The 22,235-nt window shown below is 43.0% G+C and overlaps 1 protein-coding gene across 2 annotated transcripts in view; it reads left to right on the top strand.

Annotated features, from left to right (window-relative positions):
- The window catches only part of PUM3 (pumilio RNA binding family member 3), a 47,199-nt gene extending 25,471 nt beyond the window's left edge, over nucleotides 1-21,728 (top strand). Inside the window, exons 14-18 of one of the 2 annotated variants that reach the window (XM_045882180.3) lie at nucleotides 5,902-6,044; nucleotides 13,374-13,596; nucleotides 15,123-15,210; nucleotides 17,554-17,644; nucleotides 21,442-21,728. In XM_045882180.3, the coding sequence (XP_045738136.1) occupies nucleotides 5,902-6,044; nucleotides 13,374-13,596; nucleotides 15,123-15,210; nucleotides 17,554-17,644; nucleotides 21,442-21,574 (678 nt within the window). In that variant the 3' untranslated portion in view covers nucleotides 21,575-21,728. Of the gene's footprint in view, nucleotides 1-5,901; nucleotides 6,045-13,373; nucleotides 13,597-14,797; nucleotides 15,059-15,122; nucleotides 15,211-17,553; nucleotides 17,645-21,441 lie in introns of those variants that run through there. The other variant, XM_064579982.1, reaches the window with a different exon arrangement.
- Nucleotides 21,729-22,235: the final 507 nt, after the last annotated feature.

Here is a 22,235-nt window from a genome sequence, read left to right on the forward strand (position 1 = left end):
CAGGCGTCCTGAAATGTCAGGTCGAAATCACAGCCGGGTCAGCGGAGCCGTCATCTTTTCCCACCCACTTGACTTTCCGGAATAAACATGCTTATAAGATTTGATCCATTTACCCCTGGAAGCGTTGGATGATGCAGCTTCTTTGATAGCAGCTTCCCTCTGAAAAGGAGAGAAGTGCACTGACCAGTTGCTGTTTGAAAGGGAATAAGTATTGCTGCGGATTTTAAAATTTATTATCTTTTAAATATACGGGGAAGTACTAAGAATAATACAGCAAACACCCAGCCTCCCACCGTCTGACAAAGAAGTAAAACTTGACAAACACGCTTTAAATTCAAGCCTTCTGTGTGCCTGTCCCTGATTGCCTGTCCACCCCCACCCATACCCACTGTGATGCGTTTTGTTATGTATTGTTTGCATACAGTTCCTCATCCTTTCTCTGAATGTAGATGAAATGGTACTGTTTTGCATGTTTACAAATTCTATGTAAGCGATATCTTGTATGTTTTCTTCTGCGACTTGCTTTTTTCTTTTGGCATTATGTCTGTGAGATTCATCGGGCTTGGCAAGTCTTTTTTTTTTTTTTTATAAAAGGCCAGGTTGTAATTATTTTAAGCTTTGTGAGCCATTATATGATCTCTGTCGCCTCTTCTTGGGTTTTTAGTTTAGTTTTCTTTGTTTATTTTTAGCGACGTTTAAGATATGAAAACCATTCTTACCTCATAGGATGTGTGAAAACAAGCTGCAGGTTGGATTTGACCCATGGGCCGTGGTTTGCCCACCCAATTCTAAACCACCGACTTCCAGTGCCAGATAGTATTCTATGAGTATACCGTTAATTTACTTTTCCCTCTTTCTGTTGATAGAGACTTAGATTGTTTACAGTTTTTAAAACATTGAAATTTTCATTATTTTTTGCTATTCAAATTTTATTTTTTCTAAGGCATTTACTTAGCCCAATCGATGGGTTGCCAGAGACGCTGCACACATGTTTATGTAGACTCACGTGCCACATTTCCCACCCAGCCGCTACAAAACCTGTTGCATTATGCAGTGCTTTTAAAAATAGCCAAGATGGCTTAGTGTTGCTAAGCATTCGGCTCAGAGTAGCTGGGTTTCCTGAAATGTCAGGTTGAAATCATAGCCTAATAAACACTCCTCCTCCTCTCTTTTAAGAACAAGCGCCAGTTCAGTTTCTTATCTGGCCTCCCCATCCTTGCAGCTCCTGTAGTTAGTTTCTGCCATCCGTTCATTTAGCAGTTGATGGTGATGTGCCCCGGGCTCCGGCCAGGTAAACGAGGAGGCGGGCCAGGTGTGGGGGGTGGGCTGTGGGGAAAGGACAGGCCAGAGCTACCTGTCCAGGGTGGTAGCTGCCAGCTCTGGGAATCTGAGCTCCACAGTGATAGATTCTCCTGGTTTTGTTTTTGTTTACTTTTAATTGTGGTAAAATACACGTAATAAAAAATTTACCATCTTGGGGCGCCTGAGTGGCTCAGTCGGTTAAGCGACTGCCTTCGGCTCAGGTCATGATCCTGGAGTCCCGGGATCGAGTCCCACATCGGGCTCCCTGCTCCGCGGGAAGCCTGCTTCTCCCTCTCCCAGCCCCCCTGCTTGTGTTCCCTCTCTCGCTGTGTCTCTCTCTGTCAAATAAATAAATAAAATCTTAAAAAAAAAAAAATTTACCATCTTAACCTTCCCCTCCTTTTTTTGCACACTTTTTTTTATTGAAGTAAGGTTGGCATACACTATTTTATTAGTTTCAGGTGTACAGCATAGTGATTGGACAATTACATACATTACTGTGTGCTCACCACGATAAATGTAGTCACCGTGGGTCACCATACAAGGCTATTACAATATTGCCGACTCGGTTCCCTGTGCTGGACTCTACAGCCCTGTGACTTACTCATTTTGTAACAACAAGTAAACAAACATCAGAAATACACTTATAAATACAGAGAACAGGTTGCCGGGGCGGGGGGTTGGGGGGGTGGAATGGACGACATTGGTGAAGGGGATGGAGAGAGAGAAACTCCCAGCATTTTGAAGTTCAGTAGTATTAAGCGTATGCACAATGTTGTGGAGCCAATCTCCAGAACTTTTTCATCTTGCAAAACTGAAATGACACTCATTAAACTCTATCTTCCATTGTGTGATTACAGTCAAAGAGGTGTACTTCTGGACGGAATCACCATAGGTTTAAAAGAAGCACTTAAGGGGCTGCAGTCCTTGCCTGGCGATCTTCCTTTTATACTTCTCCATTCTTTACCTCTCATTGGTATTATTCTCTTTTTATTACACTTCTCTTGCCTCTTCCAGTAGATTTTGGCTCTTGTAGGTTATGGCCAGCGTGCATCTCTTGCTGGCCCTGCACGCAGCACCCCAGGCTCTGTTCTCGGTATCGTGCGCTGCTTTCTGCATGCCCTCCTTCCACCGAAAGTGCAAGACGTGTGCTCTGACCCTGCTTCCAGGGCGCACCCTTTATCGTGACCCTTACTTTTCCTTTTTAAAAGAGGGTTGGCAAAACAAGAATGCCTATGAGTCTCCTAAGGGTCCAACATGAGTTGGACAGTCAGAACTGGGCAAACATGTCTTCGGAGGGAGGGGTTTTATTCTTCCACCGCACTCTGCTCCGGTCCACACGCCTGCCCTAGAGTGAAGCACACAAAGAAGTTAGAACAAATGGGTCTTGGGATTTTCTCTGTGTTAATTCTTGTAAGAGGGATAGCTGAGTCAAAAACCTTTAAAATTGAACCTTCGTTGTTGGGGGTTCTCTCTCTCGAGGATGCCAAAATCATGACCCCAGCAGCTTTACTTAATTTCACAGTTAAAGATCCTGTAAATTGAGAGGTGTGTTTTTAATATGGACATAAATTACTTTAAAGCACTTTTCAGTTTGCAGTGTGAATTTTCTCATTTGCTCCTGCTAACGACCCACAAGTGAGGCAGGTGTATCATTTCCTTCTACAGATGAGGGAGTTGATAGGCAGAGAGGTTGGCTGATTTGCCAAAGGCTACACAGCTTGAGCCCAAAGATCGAATCCAGCACACGGTCATCTGTGCCATAGCTACCCCTTACCTATTTCTACATGTTACTGTACTCATTAGTGTTTGGGGGGATCATCTAGAAATTTCTCTCCTCCTTCTCTGTAATCCACGTTAAAGAGAAATGAATTAGCACTCTGTAATGTAGCCATGCTCATACTATTTTATTTTTTCCAAGATGAATGTTTTTGATGGTAGGAAAGCTGGCTGAGAGTGAGATGGGGAGAATTAAATGACATCACATTTTTTTAAGGTGGGGAGGGGCACAGGGAGGGAGGAGAGAGAATCCCGAGCAGGCTCCACACCCAGCGCAAAGCTCCACGGGGAGCCCGACTCGCGGCTGGATCCCACGCCCCTGAGATCATGACCCGGGCCAAAATCAAAACTCGGCTTCACCAGCTGAGCCACCCAGGCGCCCCTCATGATACCACATTTTTAAGTAAAGATTTTTTTAGTTTCATATGATTGTTAGTTTATAAACATTGCACTCTCTTGAAAACCTTAAATTTAGAACATAAGTTTAGATTCTAAATTTCCTAATGACACACTGAAAGGAAGGAGAAGTTCAGTGAAGTTGGGGACTAGTCCTAAGTAGTAGTTGTGCTTGGGTTTTGTGTGTATTTTGGAAGCCCTGGCTTCTTGTGTTGAGGTGAAGCCCTTTCTGTCCAAACCGTGTGCCTTGTACTAGCCCTCAAGTGTCACCTCCGTAGAGGAAGTACGTCCAGGAGTACGTTGCTGGCTTCATGTCTCCCCTTTTCCCCTTCACACCAAAGGAAAAAACTTTAATTAGAAATAAATCAGCAGCCATTTGTAGCTCTTTACTGCATACTCCCCTGGGGTTTGGTTTTGTTGGTTTTGTTTTGGTTTTTGATTCTTTGGGTTTTTGTTTTTCAAAAAAGCAATTGCTCTAAAGATATTATACCCCAGAGTGGTTTTCCGAAGGACAGCAAGCGGGCGGGGGCGGGTTAATGATTGTAGGAATTGACCTACGCTGTGTATCAACAGATTAAAGCATCTGTCTTTTATGAGTTGGTTAAACCTTAAATCGGAAAGTCACACTAAAGGTAACCTCTATCTGTGGTACCAAATGCCTCATTATAAAAAATACATATCCTGAGCCCACTTTGGGACATGTTTACCTTGAGATTACAAAAGAGCTCCCTCCCTCATGATAAGGTATGAACATTTTTTTCTGTCTTCCTTTTTTTACTGAAATTTTAAATTCTTTTTTTCCTGGATGGTTGAAGTTCATATTCATTTCGAGATGGTTAGATCTTTAGCACCTATTCTCTACAGACCTTTACGTTGTATGGAGAGATCTTCATATGTGACCTTAAACATCTTCAAAAGTAAGAGTACAACGGGGTTTAAAACCATGGAAACCCGTGGTCTTGGGTCAGCCATGTCCTGCATGAGTGACCTTTACACATCTACTACAAGTCACTTATCTAAACCTCGGGCTTCTTGTTAGTAAGACGGAAGTAACTATACTCCCTCTGTCATGGTGTTGCGAAGAGTATTTAGGATAATGGGTATACTGCTCTTCACGTTGGGTCTGGTTCCTCTAAGTGCCTGATAAGCACAGTATACTTCTGTGCAGACAATGTGGGAAGGTTGGGATTTTAAAAAGAGAACTGTGGTGTGTGGATTCTGGAGTTGCATTGCCAACCTTGGGGCCACAGATTTTGTACTATTGGGATCTCCTCGATGACCAACTTCATTTTAACTTGGCTCCTTGCATTAAATTATTAATCTCATTATAATCAATGGTTACTTAAGAAGATAGCACATCTGAGTATATTATCTCACGGAGAATTCCCTTCCGTGGAGTCAGGGGACCAAGACGAGTGAGAGCCCCGCCACTGACAGGCTGTGTCCTCTGGCAGGTGCTTCTCCCCTTCATGGGTCCCTCATCTGTAAACCTGAAGACTTGCACGGCATTCTCTCTGTGGCCCCAGCCCGTTGTGCTGGATCTGTGCTGCGCAAACACCTGTAGCTGTGAATATCTGTTAGGCTTGTTGCAAGGATTAGGAATGTTACAGGGGAAAACACGATTTTTTTCTGTTGCAGATTCTCTATTAAGAATAATAGAGAATTTTTTTTTTTTTAGAATAAAGGAATTTTTAAACCATGACTTTGTCTGAGAAAATCAGCACATTTACACAGGAGCTTAGCTGGGGTGGGGATGACATTGCCTTCGTCAGTTCAATTCAGACAACTAGAAAAGGAGATTATTGTTCTTGGGAAGTTGATTGGAGATGTCATAGAGTGTAATTATTTGTAACTGCTCGGTGGACTCTTTCTGCATTGATCCCCGTCCCCCTAGTTTTGTTTTCAATGCAATACTTAAACAGCCTTCATTTGCCATGAATAAGCAACTAATGTTAAAAGCCTTTATTCACTGGTTCGATGCAACAGAGTTCCTTTATCTCTCTTCACATACATCTCAGTGGGGAAATTCTAATAAGAATGTTCTTCATCTATGCCAATTCTACATGTAAAGCAGCTGCAAATTAACTATATCTGCTCGGTGACCCCAGCAAGCCGTGTCCCTAGTAATAGTGGCCTGAGAACTATTGGTCATAGTGAAAGAAGAGAACTCCTGTAAAGATTTTTTAAGTCCTTGAGCTCGGTCAGTTGTATAAACGGCTTGTTCAGCAATGCTGGTCACAGTCCAGAATCAGTTCTGAGTGTCAGTCTTTGTGCTTTAAGGACCAGATTTCAAAATTAGCTCCACATTTTCTATTACGTGCATAGGAGAAAATAGTTAGGCATGGATCCTTCTGTACCCTGCAGATTTCAAGTGTACATCATTTTAAGCACATAGGTTCATTTTTTGTTTCTTTAATTTTCCAGGAAATTATTAGTTCTTTGCCTAACATAATAAATGACAAATATGGAAGGAAGGTCCTGTTGTATTTACTGAGCCCCAGAGATCCTGCACATACAGTGCGAGAGATCATTGAGGTTCTACAGAAAGGAGATGGCAACGCACACAGGTAAGAAGAGTCGAGTCACCGGAGCCCTTTGTTCCCCTGCTCTGCTTGCTTCTTAGTTTCGAGTAGCTGATGTTTCCAGAAATCTGCTCATGCACGCATACCCTCTATCGTGCTTCTTCTCTGCTTAAAACTCAGAAGGTGAACCCCATTTTTAAGCCTGTAATTTTGACAGATTCTTAAAGTTCTTATCTGGAAAAGAAATAAAAGTATCATGCCAAAAGAATGCCTCTGAGTGCCTGGCACATAGTAGATGCTCAGTGTATGTGGTTTGGCTTGGTTTTGCTATTTATTTGTTTAGTTTAAACTATAGCAATTTTTTTGAGGTTTGTTGTTTTGTTTTTTTAACTCAGGTATAGTTAACATACAGTGTTATATTAGCTTCAGGTGTACAATGTAGTGATTGAACAGTTCTGTACATTACTCCGTGCTCATCATGTTAAGTGTGCTTTTTAAATCCACTTCACCTATTTTACCCATCCCCCCCCACCTCCCCTCTGGTAACATTTCGTTTGTTCTCTAGAGTTGAGAGTCTGGTTTTCGGTTTGTCTCTTTTTTTTCTTTTTTCATGTGGTTTCTTAAATTCTACATGCGAACGAAATCATATGGTATTTATCTTTCTCTGACGGACTTATTTCATTAAGCATTCTACCCTGTAGAGCCATCCATGTTGTTGCAGATGGCAAGCTCTCAATCTTTTTTTTTTTCATGGCTGAATGATATTCCATTATATACATACTACCTCTTCTTTATCCGTTCATCAATCAGTGGACACTTGTGTGTTGCTTTCATAATTTGGCTGTCGTAAATAATGCTGCACTAAACATAAGGGTGCATGTATCTTTTCAAATTAGTGTTTTCATATTCTTTGGGTAAATACCTAGTAATGGGATTACTGGGTCATAAGATATTTCTATTTGTAGTTTTTTGAGGAATGTCCGTACCGTTTCCCCACAGTGGCTGCCCCAGTTTGCATTCCAACCACCGGTGCACAAGAGTTCCTTTTTCTCTACATCCTCGCCAAAACTTGTTTCTTGTGTCATTGATCTTGACAGATATGAGGTAGTATCTCGTTGTGATTTTGATTTGCTCTTTCCTGATGATGAGTGATATTGAGCACCTTTTCATTTGTCTGTTGGCCATCTGGATGGCTTCTTTGGAGAAATGTCTATTCATATCTTCTGTCCATTTTTATTGTTTTTCTGGTGTTGAGTTGTGTAAGTTCTTTATATGTTTTGGATACTAACCCATTATCAGATATGTCACTTGCAAATATCTTCTCTCACTCTGTAGGTTGTCTTTTAGTTTTGTTGATTGTTTGCTTGGCTGTGCAGAAGCTTTTTTAGTTTTAGTTTATTTTAGCTTTCCTTTCTCTTGCCTCAGGAGGCATATCTAGAAAAAAGTTGCTACGGCCGATGTCAGAGAAATTACTGCCTATGTTCTCTTCTTGGATTTTTGTGATTTCGGGTCTTACATTTAGGTCCTTAATCTATTTTGAGTTTATTTTTGTGTATGGTGTAAGAAAGTGGTCCAGCTTCGTTCTTTTGCATGTAGCTGTCCTGTTTTCCCAACACCTTTGTTGAAGAGACTGTTCTTTTCCCATTGCATATTCTTGCCTCACAATCCTGTGTTGAAGATTAATTGACCCTGTAATTGTGGGTTTATTTCTGGGCTCTCTGTTCTTTTCCATCGATCTGTGTGTCTGTTTTTGTGTCAGTTTCTTACTGTTTTGATTACTCCAGCTTTGTAGTGTATCTTGAAATCTGGGATTGCGATACCTCCCGTTGTATTCTTTTTCAAGATTGCTTTGGCTATTCAAGGTCTTTTGTAGTTCCATACAAATTTTAGGATTATTTGTTCAAGTTATGGGAAAAATGCTGTTGGTATTTTGATAGGGATTGCATTACATCTGTAGATTGCTTTGGGTAGTATGGACATTTTAACAATATTTGTTCTTCCAGTTCATGAGCACAGAATATCTTTCCATTTGTTTGTGTCACCTTCAATTTCTTTCATCAGTGTTTTATAATTTTCAGAGTATAGGTCTTTCATCTCCTTGTTTAAGTTTATTCCTGTGTATTTTCTTCTTGTTGGTGCAATTGTAAATGGAATTGTTCTCTTAATTTTCCTATTGCTTCATTATTAGTGTATAGAAATGCAACAGATTTCTGTATATTAATTTTGTATCCTGTAACCTTACTGAATTCATTTATCAGGTCTAGTAGTTTTTTGGTGGAGTCTTTAAGGTTTACTCGATACAGCATCATGTCATCTGCAAATAGTGAAAGTGCAGTGGCTAGCGCTTCTAGTACTCTGTCGAATAAAAGTAGTGAGAGTGGACATCCTTGTCTTATTCCTGATCTTAGGGGAAAGCTCTCAGTTTTTCATCATTGAAGATGATGTTAGCCGTGGGTTTTTAATATACGGGCTTTATTATGTTGAGGTATGTTCCCTCTAAACCTACTTTGTTGAGGGTTTCTATCATGAATGGATGTTGTACTTTGTCAGATGCTTTTTCTGCATTTATTGAATTGATCATATGGTTTTTATCCTTTCTCTTGTTTTTGTGATGTATCATGTTGATTGATTTGTGAATATTGAACCACCCTTGCATCCCAAGAATAAATCCCACTAGATTGTGGAGGATGATTTTTTTTTTTTTAATGTATTAATGGATTTGGTTTGCTAATATGTGGTTGAGGATTTTTGCATCTGTGTTTATCAGAGATATTGGCCTGTGATTCTCTTTCTTTTTTGTAGTTGACTTTATCTGGTTTGGTATCAGGGTAATGCTGGCCTTACAGAATGAATTTAGAAGCTTTCCTTCTATTTTTTGGAATAGTTTGAAAAGAATAGGTATTAACTCTTCATTAAACGTTTGGTAGAAATTCACCAATGAAGCCATCTGGTCCTGGACTTTTGTGTGTTGGAAATTTTTTGATTACTCTTTCAGTTTCATTGCTGGTAGTCAGCCTGTTCAAATTTTCTGTTTCTTCCGGATTTAGTTTTGGGAGGTTATATGTTTCTAGGAATTTATCCATTTCTTATAGGTTGTCCAGTTTGTGGGCATTTAATTTTTCATAAGATCCTCTTGTAATCCTCTGTATTCTGTGGTGTGGGTTGTTATTTCTCCTCTCTAATTTCCAATTTTGATTATTTGAGCCCTCTCTTTTTTTGATGAGTCTGGCTAACGGTTTATTAATTTGTTCATCTTTTCAATGAATCAGTTCCTGGTTTCATTGATCTGTTTTTTTGTTCTTTTGTTTTTTTTTTTTAGTTTCTATTTTGTTTATTTCTGTTCAGATTTTAGTATTTCCTTCCTTCTACTGGTTTGGGGTTTCTTTGTTCTTTTTTCTAGCTCTCTTAGGTGTAAGGTTAGATTGTCTTTTTGAGATGTTTCTTGCTTCTTGAAGCAGGCCAGCATTGCTGTATATTTACCTCTTAGCACCACTTTTGCTACATCCCAAAGATTGGGGATTGTTGTGTCTTCATTTTCATTTGTCTCCTAGCATTTTTTGATTTCTTCTTTGACCTCTTGGTTGACCCATTCATTGTTTAGGATCATGTTATTTAATCTCCATGTATTTGTGTTCTTTCCAGATTTTTTCTTGTGGTTGATTCTAGTTTCATAGAATTGTGGTCAGAAAAGAGAGTATGACATGATTCTTTTTGAATTTGTTGAGACTTGTTTTGTGGCCTAATATGTGATCTATTCTGGAGAATATTCCATATGAACTTGAAAAGAATGTGTATTCTACTGTTTTAGGGTGGAATGTTCTGAATATATCTGCTAAATCCCTCTGGTGCAATGTGTCACTCGTAGCCACTGTTTCCTTGTGGATTTTCTGTTCAGATGATTTGTCCATTGATGTAAGTGGGGTGTTAAGGTCCCCTACTATTATTGTATTACTATCGATTACTTCCTTTATGTCTCTTATTAACCGCTTTATGTATTTGGGTGCTCCCACGTTGGGTGCATAGATATTTACAATTGTCATGTCTTCTTGTTGGATTGTCCCCTTAATAAATATTTAGTATCCTCATTTGTCTCTTGTTGCAGTCTTTGTTTTAAAGTCTGTTTTGTCGGATATAAGTATTTCTACCCCAGCTCTCTTTTTACTTCCACTTCCATGATAAATGTTTTTCCGTTCCTTCACTTGCATTGTGCATGTCTTTAAGTCTGAAATGAGTCTTGTAGGCCATGTTTAGATGGGTCTTTTTTTATACATCTGTCACCCTATGTCTTTTGATTGGAGTGTTTAGTCCATTTACATTCAAAGTACGTTTTGATGGATATGTACTTATTGCCTTTTGTTACTTGTTTTATGGTTTTTGTAGTTCTCGGTTCCTTCTCTTGCTCTTTTCTTTCACAGCTTGTTAGCTTTGTTTAGTGATATACTTGGATTCCTTTTTCTTTATTCTGTTCATATCTGTTACTGGTTTTTGAATTGTGGTTATCATTAGGTTTATATATGACATCTTATGCATATAGCAGTCTGTGTTAAGTTGATGGTCACTTAGTTGGAACCCATTCTAAAAGCCCTAAATTTGGTAGTTTTCCCCTCCCCCCTCTCATTTTAGGTATATGGTGTTATACTTTACATCCTTTTATTTTGTGACTCCCTTGACTGACATTTATAGATTTACTTAATTTTACTGCTTTTATGCTTCCTACTTTTCTTAATTCTGCTTATGGTCTTTCCTTTCCACTTAGAGTCCACTTTAACATTTCTTGTAGGCCTGGTTTAGTGGTGCTGAATTTCTTTAACTTCTCTTTGTCTGGGAAACTCTTTATCTCTCCTTCTATCCTGAATGATAACCTTGTTGAGTAGAGCATTCTTGGTTGCAGCTTTTTTTCTTTGAGCACTTTGAATATATCATGCCACTCTCTTCTTGCCTGTAAAGTTTCTGCTGAAAAATCCACTGATAGCCTTAGGGATTTCCCTTATATATAAATGTTTTCTTTTCTCTTGCTGCTTTTAAAATTCTCTCTTTATCACTACTTTTTATCATTTGAATTATTACTTATCTTGGTGTGGACCTCCTTGGTTTGATTTTGTTAGGGGCTATCTGTACCTCCTGGATTTGGGTATCTTCTTTCTTTCCTAGATTTGGGAAATTTTAAGCTGTTATTTCTTCAAGTAAGTCTTCTGCCCCTTTTCTCTCTCTTCTTTTTCAGGGATCCCTATAATGTAGATATTATTACCCTTGATGTTGTCACCGAGTTCCCTTAAATCTATTTTCATTTTTCATTGTTGTTTTTTCTCCTATTTCTCTCCTATTGCTTTCCATCATTCTGTCCTCCAGGTCACTGATCTGTTCTGCTTCCTGTAGTCTACTACTTATTCCATCTATTTTTTTTTTTAATTTCAGTTACTATATTCTTCATGTCTGATTGTCTTTTTATTTTCTATCTTTTTGTTGAGGGTCTCACTGAGATCCTCCACTCTTTTCTCAAGTCCAGTGAGTATCTTTCTGACCATTACTATAGATTCTCTATCAGGCATATTAATTATCTTTGTTTCATTTATGTCTCTTGCTGATTTGGGTCCTGTTCTTTCATTTGAGACATATTCCTCTGTCTCCTCATTTTGTCTAACTCTCTGTGTCTGTTTCTGTGTGTTAAGAAAGTCAGCTATGTCTCCTGCTCTTGAAGGTAGTGTCCTTATGAAGAAGAGGTCCTGTAGTGTCCTGCAGTGCCGTGTCCCCTGTTCACCAGAACCTGGCACTCAGGGGTGTCTAGTATGTGTGTTGTGTGCACCCTACTGTTGTGGCTGAGCCCCTTTTTCCTTCATTCCAATTATGTGCAGTGGCTCTCTTTCTCTGTTGTGGGCAGGGACTGTGTTGTTAGTGGGCCGGCGGGAGGGGGGGGTGCCTTGGACTTGATTTGTCAGCCCAGAAGTTTGCCAGAGATGCAGTGGCACCAAACTGCAGTGTTGTCCCCTGAGAAGCTTTCGTTGGTGGGCGGGGCCTGCAGTCAGACCAGATATCTGCCCCTAGACACTGCTGGAGCTGCACTGGACTGGTGTGTGTGTGGTTAACATTCGCTCTCCCCGGGGCAGGAGTTGCTTTGGAGTGGTGCTGGCCCCTGTCAGTCTGCAGAGCTGCTTTGGATGGTCTCTGGCCGGGGGTGTATTGGAGGGAGGTCTGCAAGAGAAGGCCGTGTGGAGCATGTGGTGTTAGCAAGGTCTGCAGTGGTCTTCCGTGGGAGGGGCCCTGGAGCAGAGGCCTAGCTGGAGGCGGTGTGTCTGCAGAAGTGCTCAGGGCTGGGGCACGCTGTTAGCAAATCACGTGGAGAGTGTTGTCCAGGCACTGGTTCCCGCAGGTGTCCATGTATCTTGGCTGGGGGACAGGGAAGGGGAATGACCCACTCTTCTTTGTTCCTGGAGAAGTCTCCCAAGGGTCCCGGCTCCTCCGCCCCTCCACCCCAGGCTGTGAGATTAGTAAGCAGACTTCCCTCCCGTGTGTCCCAGATGCTTTTCAGCCTGCTGGCTTCTATGCTGTGTCTCCACAGGCGGCTTGTTGTGCTGTCTCCTTGAGGCGGGGACTCCCATTTCCTCTCACCCTCCCACTTCTCCCAAGCCAAGCACGCTCATTCTTTAAAGCTCCAGGTGTTAAGCCCCACTGATTGTAAGAACTCATGCTGAATTTCAAAGCCAGATGTTGTGGGATTTGTCTTCCCCATACAGGCACCCCGTGCATGGGATGCCTGACATGAGGGCCTGTTTCCTGCCGTTTTCCATGCGCACTGCACCCCTCCCTCCTATAGACAGTCCTGGAGGTCTTCACCCTTCCTATCCTCTCTGTTATGGCCTCTTCTCCACATTGAGCTACGGAGAGTCCGTTCTGCCAATCCTGTGGTCGTTCTCTGGGTTATTTACATTGATGTGGGTGTTACCTAGTTGTATCCGTGGGAGGAGGTGAGCCTAGGGTCCTCCCACTCCACCATCCTCACCGGAAATCGGTTTCACTTTTAAGCTACTGGTATCACATAATGAAGTATTCTAGAGAGTAGAGTCCATAGAGTGGTCTAATCCTGTCTTATAATTTGTTGTTGCTGTTGTTTGGGTTTTTGATGGGTTTGGGCTGGCTTGGTATTACATAAGTGCTTGCTCTGTGCCAGGCACTGTTCAGATGCTGGGGACACGAAGATGAAAGAGAGGTATCCCACCCTTAAATTGCTTATTACCTGCATACACACTAGAGACAGACAATTACGATAAGTTTGACACGGACTGTTTCAAGCCCTTAGAGGTTTTTGTGGTGATAAGATCGTTGTATTTCCTTTGCTGTTCATCTTCCCTTAACGCCTCATTCCCCGTGTTCCGACAGTAAGAAGGACGCAGCGATCCGCCGGCGAGAGCTCTTGGAGGCCATCTCTCCCGCTTTGTTAAGCTACCTGCAAGGACATGCCCGGGCCCTGGTGCTGGATAGGTCTGCGTGTGTGTTGGTGCCCGACATCCTGGGAGCCGCCGTCGGAGACGTTCAGCCTGCCATGAGCGCCATTGCTGGCTTGGCAGCGGCCGCACTCCAGCCGGGTGGCAGGGACGGAGAGGTAACGTGCTACCGCCGGGCAGGGGGAAGCGCTTGTCCCTGAGAACATTGCCGTAAAGAGAAGTTGAGTGCTCATTGCCTCAACTCACCCCATGCTGACAGCACGTCTGATCACTGTGAATTCAAGATAGTGCCGTGGCAGCACCGTCTTCTCAGAATCTCCCCGCGACTTCGTATGACTTACAGAGGAGGGGAGGCAGAATCTCCTTAATGCGGCTCTCTGTTGTCCACGGCTGGCCCCACATGCTTTTCCAGCGTATTTCTGGGCTCTTGATTCCGTCCTGAGTTTGCTGTGGATTTTGGCACCTCTCTGCGTTTGCACACGTCCCCTCCCTCAGCCCAGATGCTGTCTGTGTCTCCGTTTTGCTGTGCTGTCTCTGTAGAAGGCCCACCCATCCCGCAAGGTCCCCGGAGTCCTTCTCGCGGAAGTCTTCCCAGTTCCCTCTCATTAAGGAAGTCTGCTCCTTCTCATAGCTCCTGCCTTGTTATTTGGCCCCTGATAGTTCCGCCTTACACCTGAAGTTCACGGATTCACGTACCTGATTTGTGCAGGGCAGTGGTCGGCACCGTCCCTCCCCCCCCGCAAGCTTACTGTTTTGTTGAGCACAGTATTTAAATGAACATGTACACAGATAGTTACGTAAGTTAGGATCGAGATGAGCGCTGTGAGGGAAACTGCGGGTTCTGTGGGACTGTATGAGAACGGGAGCCAGCCTGTCCGCAGGAAGGCTTCCCTGAGGCAGTGAAAGCTACGCCGAAACCAGAGGGTTGTAGCTCAGTAAAGAAAGGCAGAAAGAAGACTGTAGGCGGAGGGAAGAGCACGTGCGGCCGTCTGAAGGAAGAAGGGGCCCGGCACGGTTGAGAACAGAAGGCTCAGGGTAGGAGATCAGCTGGCAGAGGGAAGAGAGGAGGCAGAAGGCAGACCGGGCAGGGCCTTTGTCCTGCACTAGGTCGTAAGCTTGGCGAGCCTGCTGTGTCCCGATGTGGCCCATGCGCCTCAGAGAAGCCCTGCACCTGCCCTCGTAGAGCAGAGCAGATTACCAAGTTGGAAAGAGGTATGCATGAGTTTTCTCCCTAGGAGATTGAGCGTTGTCCCCCATGCTCCATAAGGAGGGATCCTAGGTACGTGGGAGCAGCTGCTACCTAAACATCATTCAGCCCCAGCTTTCCGTGTTTCTCTGCTGTACCGCTTTGTCCCACAGGTTTATTTGGGCCTCAGAACGCTACTGCAGCCCGAACGGTGGTTAGCATGACCTTGCGACGGGCGCTCTGCTGCTGCCTTTCAGCTGGGCGCTCCTGAAGCCGAGCCTCGGTGCTTCTGAGTGGTTCCCTTGAACATCCGTCTGAGCGCCAGTCTGGGGATTAGACGAGATCGCTGGGCCCTTTGGGTACTGGTGGTCATTCTCCCTAAAGACCTCCTGAGCGTTGTGGCACTTTCCACACAGCCGTGTCCTCACCTGTGCGAGGTAGAGAACAGATGGCAGGCCAGGGCGTGGCTGAAGACAGCTTTGTATGTTTTCCTTCCAGCTTCACGTTGCAGAGCATCCCGCAGGACATCTAGTTCTGAAGTGGTTAATAGAACAAGATGAGAAGATGAAGGAAAGTGGAAGAGAAGGTAGGCTATAAGACTTGAACTTCTCCCGTGTCGTCTGTGGAATTTCCTAATCCCCGGCAGCCCTGAACTTGATGCCCGCCATTTACGTTCAGATGAAATTTGTTGAGTGTTTCGAAATGGTGTCTCTGGACAAGAAATGATTTAGTGCTTGCAGATAAGCTTTAGTAAATACTGGAAATTTATGTCCTGGAGTCCTTTAATTTCCTTTCTCTTCCCCACCCTCCCTCACTGCCTCTCCTCCCTTGCTACCTCAGACTTCTGAGCTGGAGCGACCAGGGCCCTAAAATGCCATTCCGTTCCATGGGGGGGTGATAGCTGGGGCGGGAGGACATTTGTGAGTGTCACTACCCCAGTTGAAAAGCAGGATATCTATCTCTAGTTTGGAGGAAGGGATACGCAAAAGAAAATTGTCCTCATCAGAATTTTGAACTGAGGCCTGTTTGGCATTGAAATACATGTGACCACAGAGCAAGCCAGCCCTTGGCCTTTGTGGTCTTTCACAGCCCTCCTGGCTGCTCTGTAGAAGCTCAGCTTTCAAGAGAAGGACAGTATCTTTTAATCGAATTGAAAAGTTGCATACCATTCCTTTCTCGGCCCCGTCTTTGAGCAGACCTCCTGTAACTAAATTCAAGCTCCATCCAGCATTTTAGCCACGAAGGAGATCTCCCCCCACTGAGTTCGAGCAGTTTGTGCTTTCTGTCATCGTGTCTGAAAAAGGGGACAGATCGTGAATTTATGTCTTGAGGCAAGTTGCAGTTCTAATGGCTAGTCAGGCAATCGATACAGTGGAGCTATTGCTTCTCACTCTGCCTTTAAGAATAGAGACTCGGGGCTGTTTTTCATCGCAAACTTTTTGTGAAAGACAAAGCTTCTTGTAACAAATTTTGAAGAGAAAATAACATATTGAAGCCTCTTTTTCATTATTAAGAAGTTGGTGCACAGTTGAGCTGAGTTCGTATTTAAAGAATTGGCTTGCTTTTAAAATCCAAAGAATGTTCTAGTGATAGTTTTCCTTAATTCAGTTACACTGACAGCTCTAAAACACGCCTGTATGGCCCTCACGTGCGTATCAGATTCATGCAGCACCAAACCAGTGTGGCTGCCTTCGGTATCTCTTGCTGTGTAACCAGCCACCTCAAAGCTTGGTAGTTCTCGAACAACATCAGATCAGAGTTTGGTGGAGCTTGGTTTTGCTCCGCTCACAGTCCTCTGGGGCTGCTACGCTTGGGGTCGGTGTGTCCATTTGGACGATGGCTGGCAGTGCCTCAGTCCGGCAGCCTCGGTCCCACTCCCGGGGCTGCTCGGGCTTCTTCACAACATGGTGGTTGGGTTTTAAGAGAAGAAAGCAGGTGTACAGTGCTTTTATGATTTAGCCTCAGAAGTTATTGAATGTAACTCTTCCCACACTCTCTTGGTTAAGTCAGTCACAAAGGCCCACCAGAATTCAAAAGAAGACATTGATTCCACCTCTGGCTGGGGTGGGGCCGGGGGGGGGGAGTTGCAGCATTCTAGAAATATTGTTGTGCTCACACTGTCTGCCTCACTAGCTGATTACGGTCCTTCCTTAACGTGTGCTGTGAAACGCTAAATAGCCATAGGCCTCTTGGCTTTTAAAGGGTCCTCACATTTGGGTCTCTTTGGATGAATCACACATGCTACCTACCCAAGGTACTTGCCTTCAGTATAGGTTTCCCACACTTCCATCTGCACCAGATCCTAGCTTTCAGAGTTTCTCCGTTGTCCAAAATTAGTTACACTTAGATGGCACAGTGAATTGAAGATGATATATCAAGAACTGAGGAATCTGATAATAACATACGAAATAATTAACAAAAGATGAATAATATTTTTGATGGGTGAATGTCCGGCTTTGTGGCGAGAAATTAGCAGGTGTTAGCCGGCACACCAGCTGACTACTAGTGTTATTCACGGCACCTTCCGAGGGAGCATTTTTCACAAGGGAGACCTTGACTCCATCCAAGCGTGAAGTGCTGCTGTCAGACGTTGACTCCCTGAATACCTTTCAGGTCAGGGTTAAATCATTGAAGAGTACAAAGAGATGCAAACACGAGCAAGTGAGCGTTTTGTAAGAATTCATTGTTTGTCTTGAGTAATTCCTGCTAAACATGGTTTAAGACTCAGACCAGAGTTGAAAGAAGTGGCTGTATTAAGAAGACATTAAATAAATCGGAGCTGGAACTCTTAGTGTTAAGGGAGGTTGAGTGAGAACTCTTTTTATGCGCTTTTTTATTAAAATATGTTTGCAGACTTAAGGGCTGTAGGGATGGAGATGGGGAGTTTAAATCTTGTATAGTGTTCACTGAGTTTCAGTATATTTTTCAGGTTGTTTTGCAAAAACACTTGTTGAGCATGTTGGTATGAAGAACCTGAAGTCCTGGGCTAATGTAAACCGTGGTGCCATTATTCTTTCTAGGTATGTATGATGTGCGCCTTTCTACACAGGGCCCTCCTCCTGAATGCCTATTCACGCAGAAGGCGCTTCCTTCACCTTCTCTCTCGCTTCCGATCTTTGTTCCTAATCGTTCACAGTCACTCAGGGTCTAGACAAGTGTACCAAATAGTAGAAACCAGGCCTAACTCTTCCAGTCAGTCCTTACTCATCCGCCGTCTTCTGGATTCAAGGATTGTGAAGTTGTGACATTCACAAGGTCTCATTTGGTTGTTTTACCCCATTTATGGTTTCAACCAAAATATAATTGTATTCTCTCTCTCTCTTTCCCACTCTCAGGAAAGCTCTTTACATATGACTAATTTATAGAGATCCCTTTCGCTACCTCCTTTTCCCCCCAGATTATGGAGCCCTCCAACACCCAGTTATTACAAATTATATAATTCATAGGACTTGCCAAGCATATGTGTTCTGGAGCTTTATTCTTGCCATTATTAATTACTTATCTCAAAAAAAGAGATCTATACCAACTAGTTAACCTAATGCATTTAACATTTGTTTGACTTAAAATAAACATTACAAAATAATAAGCCTTTAGTTCAGCTAATATCACAACTCCTAACCTGGTCCTCCTTCCTGTAAGCCTATTGCAACCCATTTCCACCATCCTGAGAGACAGATGCAGAAGAGACCACATCACTTTTTGTTTTGTTATTTTCCCTTCAAAATGTTTTATTATTATTACCACCTTTTGATCTCCTTTATCCCTATCCACACCTTCCCCCGGACCCTCCCCCAAACACACATACTTCCTGCCTCTGGCAACTACCAGTCTCTTCTCTGTATTTATGAGCTTGGTTGGTTTTGGTTTTTTGAGGTTTGTTTTTTTTGTTTTGTTTTGTTTTGTTTTGTTTTTCATTAGATTCCACATATAAGAGGGGCATCTGGGTGGCTCATTTGGTTAAGCACCTGCCTTCAGCTCAGATTATGATCCTGGGGTCCTGGGATCGAGCCCCATGTTGGGCTTCCTGCTCAGCGGGGAGTCTGTCCCTTTCCCTCTACCCCTCCCCCCACTCATGTTCTCTGTCTCTTTCAAATAAATCATATTTTTTTAAAAGATTCCACATATAAAGAGAGATCATACAATATTTGTATCATTTGATGGTCTCACCACGTTTATGGTTTTGACCAAAATTGTAATTGAGTTCTTTTTAATGGATTAGCCTTGTCCCTCTGAAACTATGACAGAGTTGCTTTTTAAATCATGACTGACTTTACATGCGATTTTCTTTTGTGATTTCCACGTATTCTTAAAAGGATTTTGGAGGCATTTGCTAGTGAAGTCTGCAAGCTAATTGTTTATTTCTAATTAAAATGGTAGAAAAGTGATGATTTGTGAATCGTGGCATGCGCTGCACTTGTTTATTATTCTCCAGACAGAGTTATGTAGAGTTTATAATTCACAGGTCATTGAAACTTCAACTTCCATGCGTTCTATTCCTGGATGTGAAACCCTTCTATTGACAACATCCATTTAAAATAGATTGGTTTGTGAAGCAATCACTGTGATTTTTTTTTTCCCCTGCTGTGTTACCGAGGTTTGGAAAAAGATACCAGTCTTAAATTTGAATTTCCCACAGTGTTTCACGTACAACAAGCCGTGCAATTTAATCTGCATTGTTTGTAAATGTTACAAGTCTTTATTCAGTATATAATTCAACTTGGAACACATAGACTCACAGATACACTCGGGCATTCATTTCTTTGGGTAGATCAGGATCTCCAAATATGTGGGTGGTGCAGATCATTTTGTTCATTTCTCATTGAAATTAGCTAATTTTCCAGTTGATGTTGAATAGTCAGAATCCTTTAGCTGAAACATGGACGTATTTAATGTGAAGTTTTTTTACCGGGCATTTAGAGTGTTAACATGTACGACTGACATTCTTTTCATTAAACACTCAATTAACTAAAAATTTCAGCCATGCCATGCAGTTAATTTGTAGAGCTTGCTCATCGATCATAGCTCCATTTGGGTGGATTTCAAACATCAGAAGGCTCCTGCAGGTTTATTGTGGAACACTAGTACAGTATTTGAGGTTCTGAAGGGGACTCGAACTCCAGATGACCTAACACTTGATTAATACAATAATCAGTGTTATGTGGTTTTAGAATACTGTCACGTGCTTGACTTGTTTGGTAAAATTCTCTGCTTCTTTATATTTTACTTCAAACTCATGCAGTGTTTTTCCCCCGTAAATCTTTTTTACAATAAGTGAAAAGGCATCCTGGGTAAAAAAAAAAAAAAAAGAGTTTCAGCCTTGTATGCAGTCTGAAAAATGACTCAGGGAAACAGAATTCTCTAGCATTTAGAGCATCATGGGCTCTAGGCTCACTGCCTGGGTTCTAGTCCCAGCTCACTGTGTGGTCTTGGGCAAATTATTCAGCTTTTCTGAAACTTAGTTTTTTTGGTTAGAAAACCGGATTCGGGATCATCACAGGTTGTCGTGCAGACTGCATGAGATGGTTACATCCAGTGCGTGTGTTCAACAAATACTAACTTTTATTACTGCTGTGCATTATGTCACTATGTGCTTAGCCAGCGTAGAAAATAAAAACTGCCTGGTGAGTCACAAACCTGTTAAAAGGGACTTGTAACAACTTCCTCGGCTTTGCAGGTGGCAGGCTGTACTTGTTGCTTGTCTCCCGCAAACAGCAGCATGCTGCCTGGCGCTGCTAACTCACCCTCCTCTCTGTGCACGTGATGGAAGGCCTTAGGACCAGGGACTTTGGGAAGTGCCATGTGATTTGGTTCTAGGATGCGTTTCAGAGGTCAGCATTAATGTGTGGTCGTGAAGAGGGGGGAAACCAGGAGACTCAGCCCTGGCGTTCTCCCGGCAGGCCCCTGTGTCCCAGCCCCTGTTTAAAGTGAAAGGGGCCTTCCTGTTGCCAGCCTCCAGGACTCCACTGGACTCCATTCACTGGTGGGGATAGAGCTTTCTAGCAAGGTTTCAGAAAGTGGAGCTGACTTGTTTATTTGTTTTAATGGCTCACGTTTATTGAGTGCTTACTGAGGGTCAGGCTCTGTGTGGGTGGTGTAGGTACGAGATCATTTGAGCCTCAAAAACTCTCTGAGGTAGAAGGTGGATTGTGTTGCTGATCCCATTTATAGGTCAGGAAACAGTCTTAGAGAATTTAAATAGCATGCTCCTGCTTGTACAATTACTGAGTGGCAGAGGTAGATTTCACATCTAGGCCATTAGGCTCCAAGGTAAAGCTGCTCACCCCTTCCCATGTTTTAGCTACAAAGTTGTGGAGGCTGACTCTTCCCTGCTTCCCTGGCGGGCCCTCTGCCTTTCCTCTTTGCACCCCTCCGCTCCCACTCATTCGGTCACATGGCACTTCTTGGCCATCTGCTCTGCACGTGTGCTGCCACGAAATCAGGAAGTAAAACCCAAGGTGTCTGTTCTTGAGTTCATCTGGGTGGGGAAGGGAAGATAGACTACATGCAGGAAATACTTCTAAGGGTGTTAATCCCAGTGAGTGTCGGACCAATTCTGTACGGGGCGGAGTTGCTCCTACATGGGAGTGACTCTCCCAGCAAGATTAGAAAAGGTTTTCTGTTGATGTGGTTTCAGAACGTAGGCTACCAGCCCCCATCATTCAGCTGGAGAATTCAGAAGATGTACTTACAATTACAAGACTTGTCTCACAAATCAATGAATTGTTTATACCTTGTGTGGCGATAGTAATTGCAGATGATTAGGGGTTTTTATGAAACATGATTTTTTTGTTTGTTAATCTTTGTCTTCTCTCTTCAGCCTTCTCCAGAGTTCCGATCAAGAAGTTGCACACAAAGTCAAGGCTGGATTGAAAGGCCTCATTCCAACACTGGAAAAAAACAAAAACACCAGCAAAGGAATAGAAATGCTACTTGAAAAACTGGCCGCATAGTGGACACAGTTAAGAACAAGAGAGAATCATTTTTCCTGTCCTCTTTTCCCAGTGCGGAGAAGAAAGGCTCGGGTCCACCTTCCTGGGAATCTGGGTGCTCTGTATATCTCTCTTTTTTGTATAAGAGGTCTATTTATAAAACAATTTCTAAAAATGGTCTTTTTTTTTTTTTTTTTTAATCCCAGCCAAGTCCTCTATCATACTGAGTAGTGAGCAAATTAGATGTGAGGCAGTAACATAAGAGTTTAACCGTCCTAGACATTGGGACCAACCATATACATACCACGTAGGAGCATGAGTTGATTCAAGAGAGAAGACGTCTTCAGAAGCAGTAGCCTGAGAAGGCTTCATGGAGGAGGTGGGGCTTGGGGACCTTGAAGGAAGGCAGGGCTTAGCAAGAAGGAGCCCAGGGTAGTCTGTGGTAGGAGCAGAGGTGAAAATGAATAGTGTTGCTTGGGGGAACTTCCGGTAGCCTTGGGGCTTTGAGGGCTACAGGGAGGGGGATACCGTGCAGCCAGAGCAGCCGCCTTCCCCGCTTCCTTAGGGATTGGGTTCCGGGTTAGATTTTGTTTGAAAGGCCCTGGAGTAAGGAAAGGCTCCTAGGGGGACATGTGCTACAGGAATGAGGGCATCACCGTGGTAGCGGTGTTAAGATCAAGGT

The sequence above is a fragment of the Mirounga angustirostris genome, unplaced genomic scaffold, assembly GCF_029215605.1.
Source record: "Mirounga angustirostris isolate CCGP_5_RB_7025 unplaced genomic scaffold, mMirAng1.0.hap1 SCAF_15, whole genome shotgun sequence".
NCBI classification, from domain to species: domain Eukaryota; kingdom Metazoa; phylum Chordata; class Mammalia; order Carnivora; family Phocidae; genus Mirounga; species Mirounga angustirostris.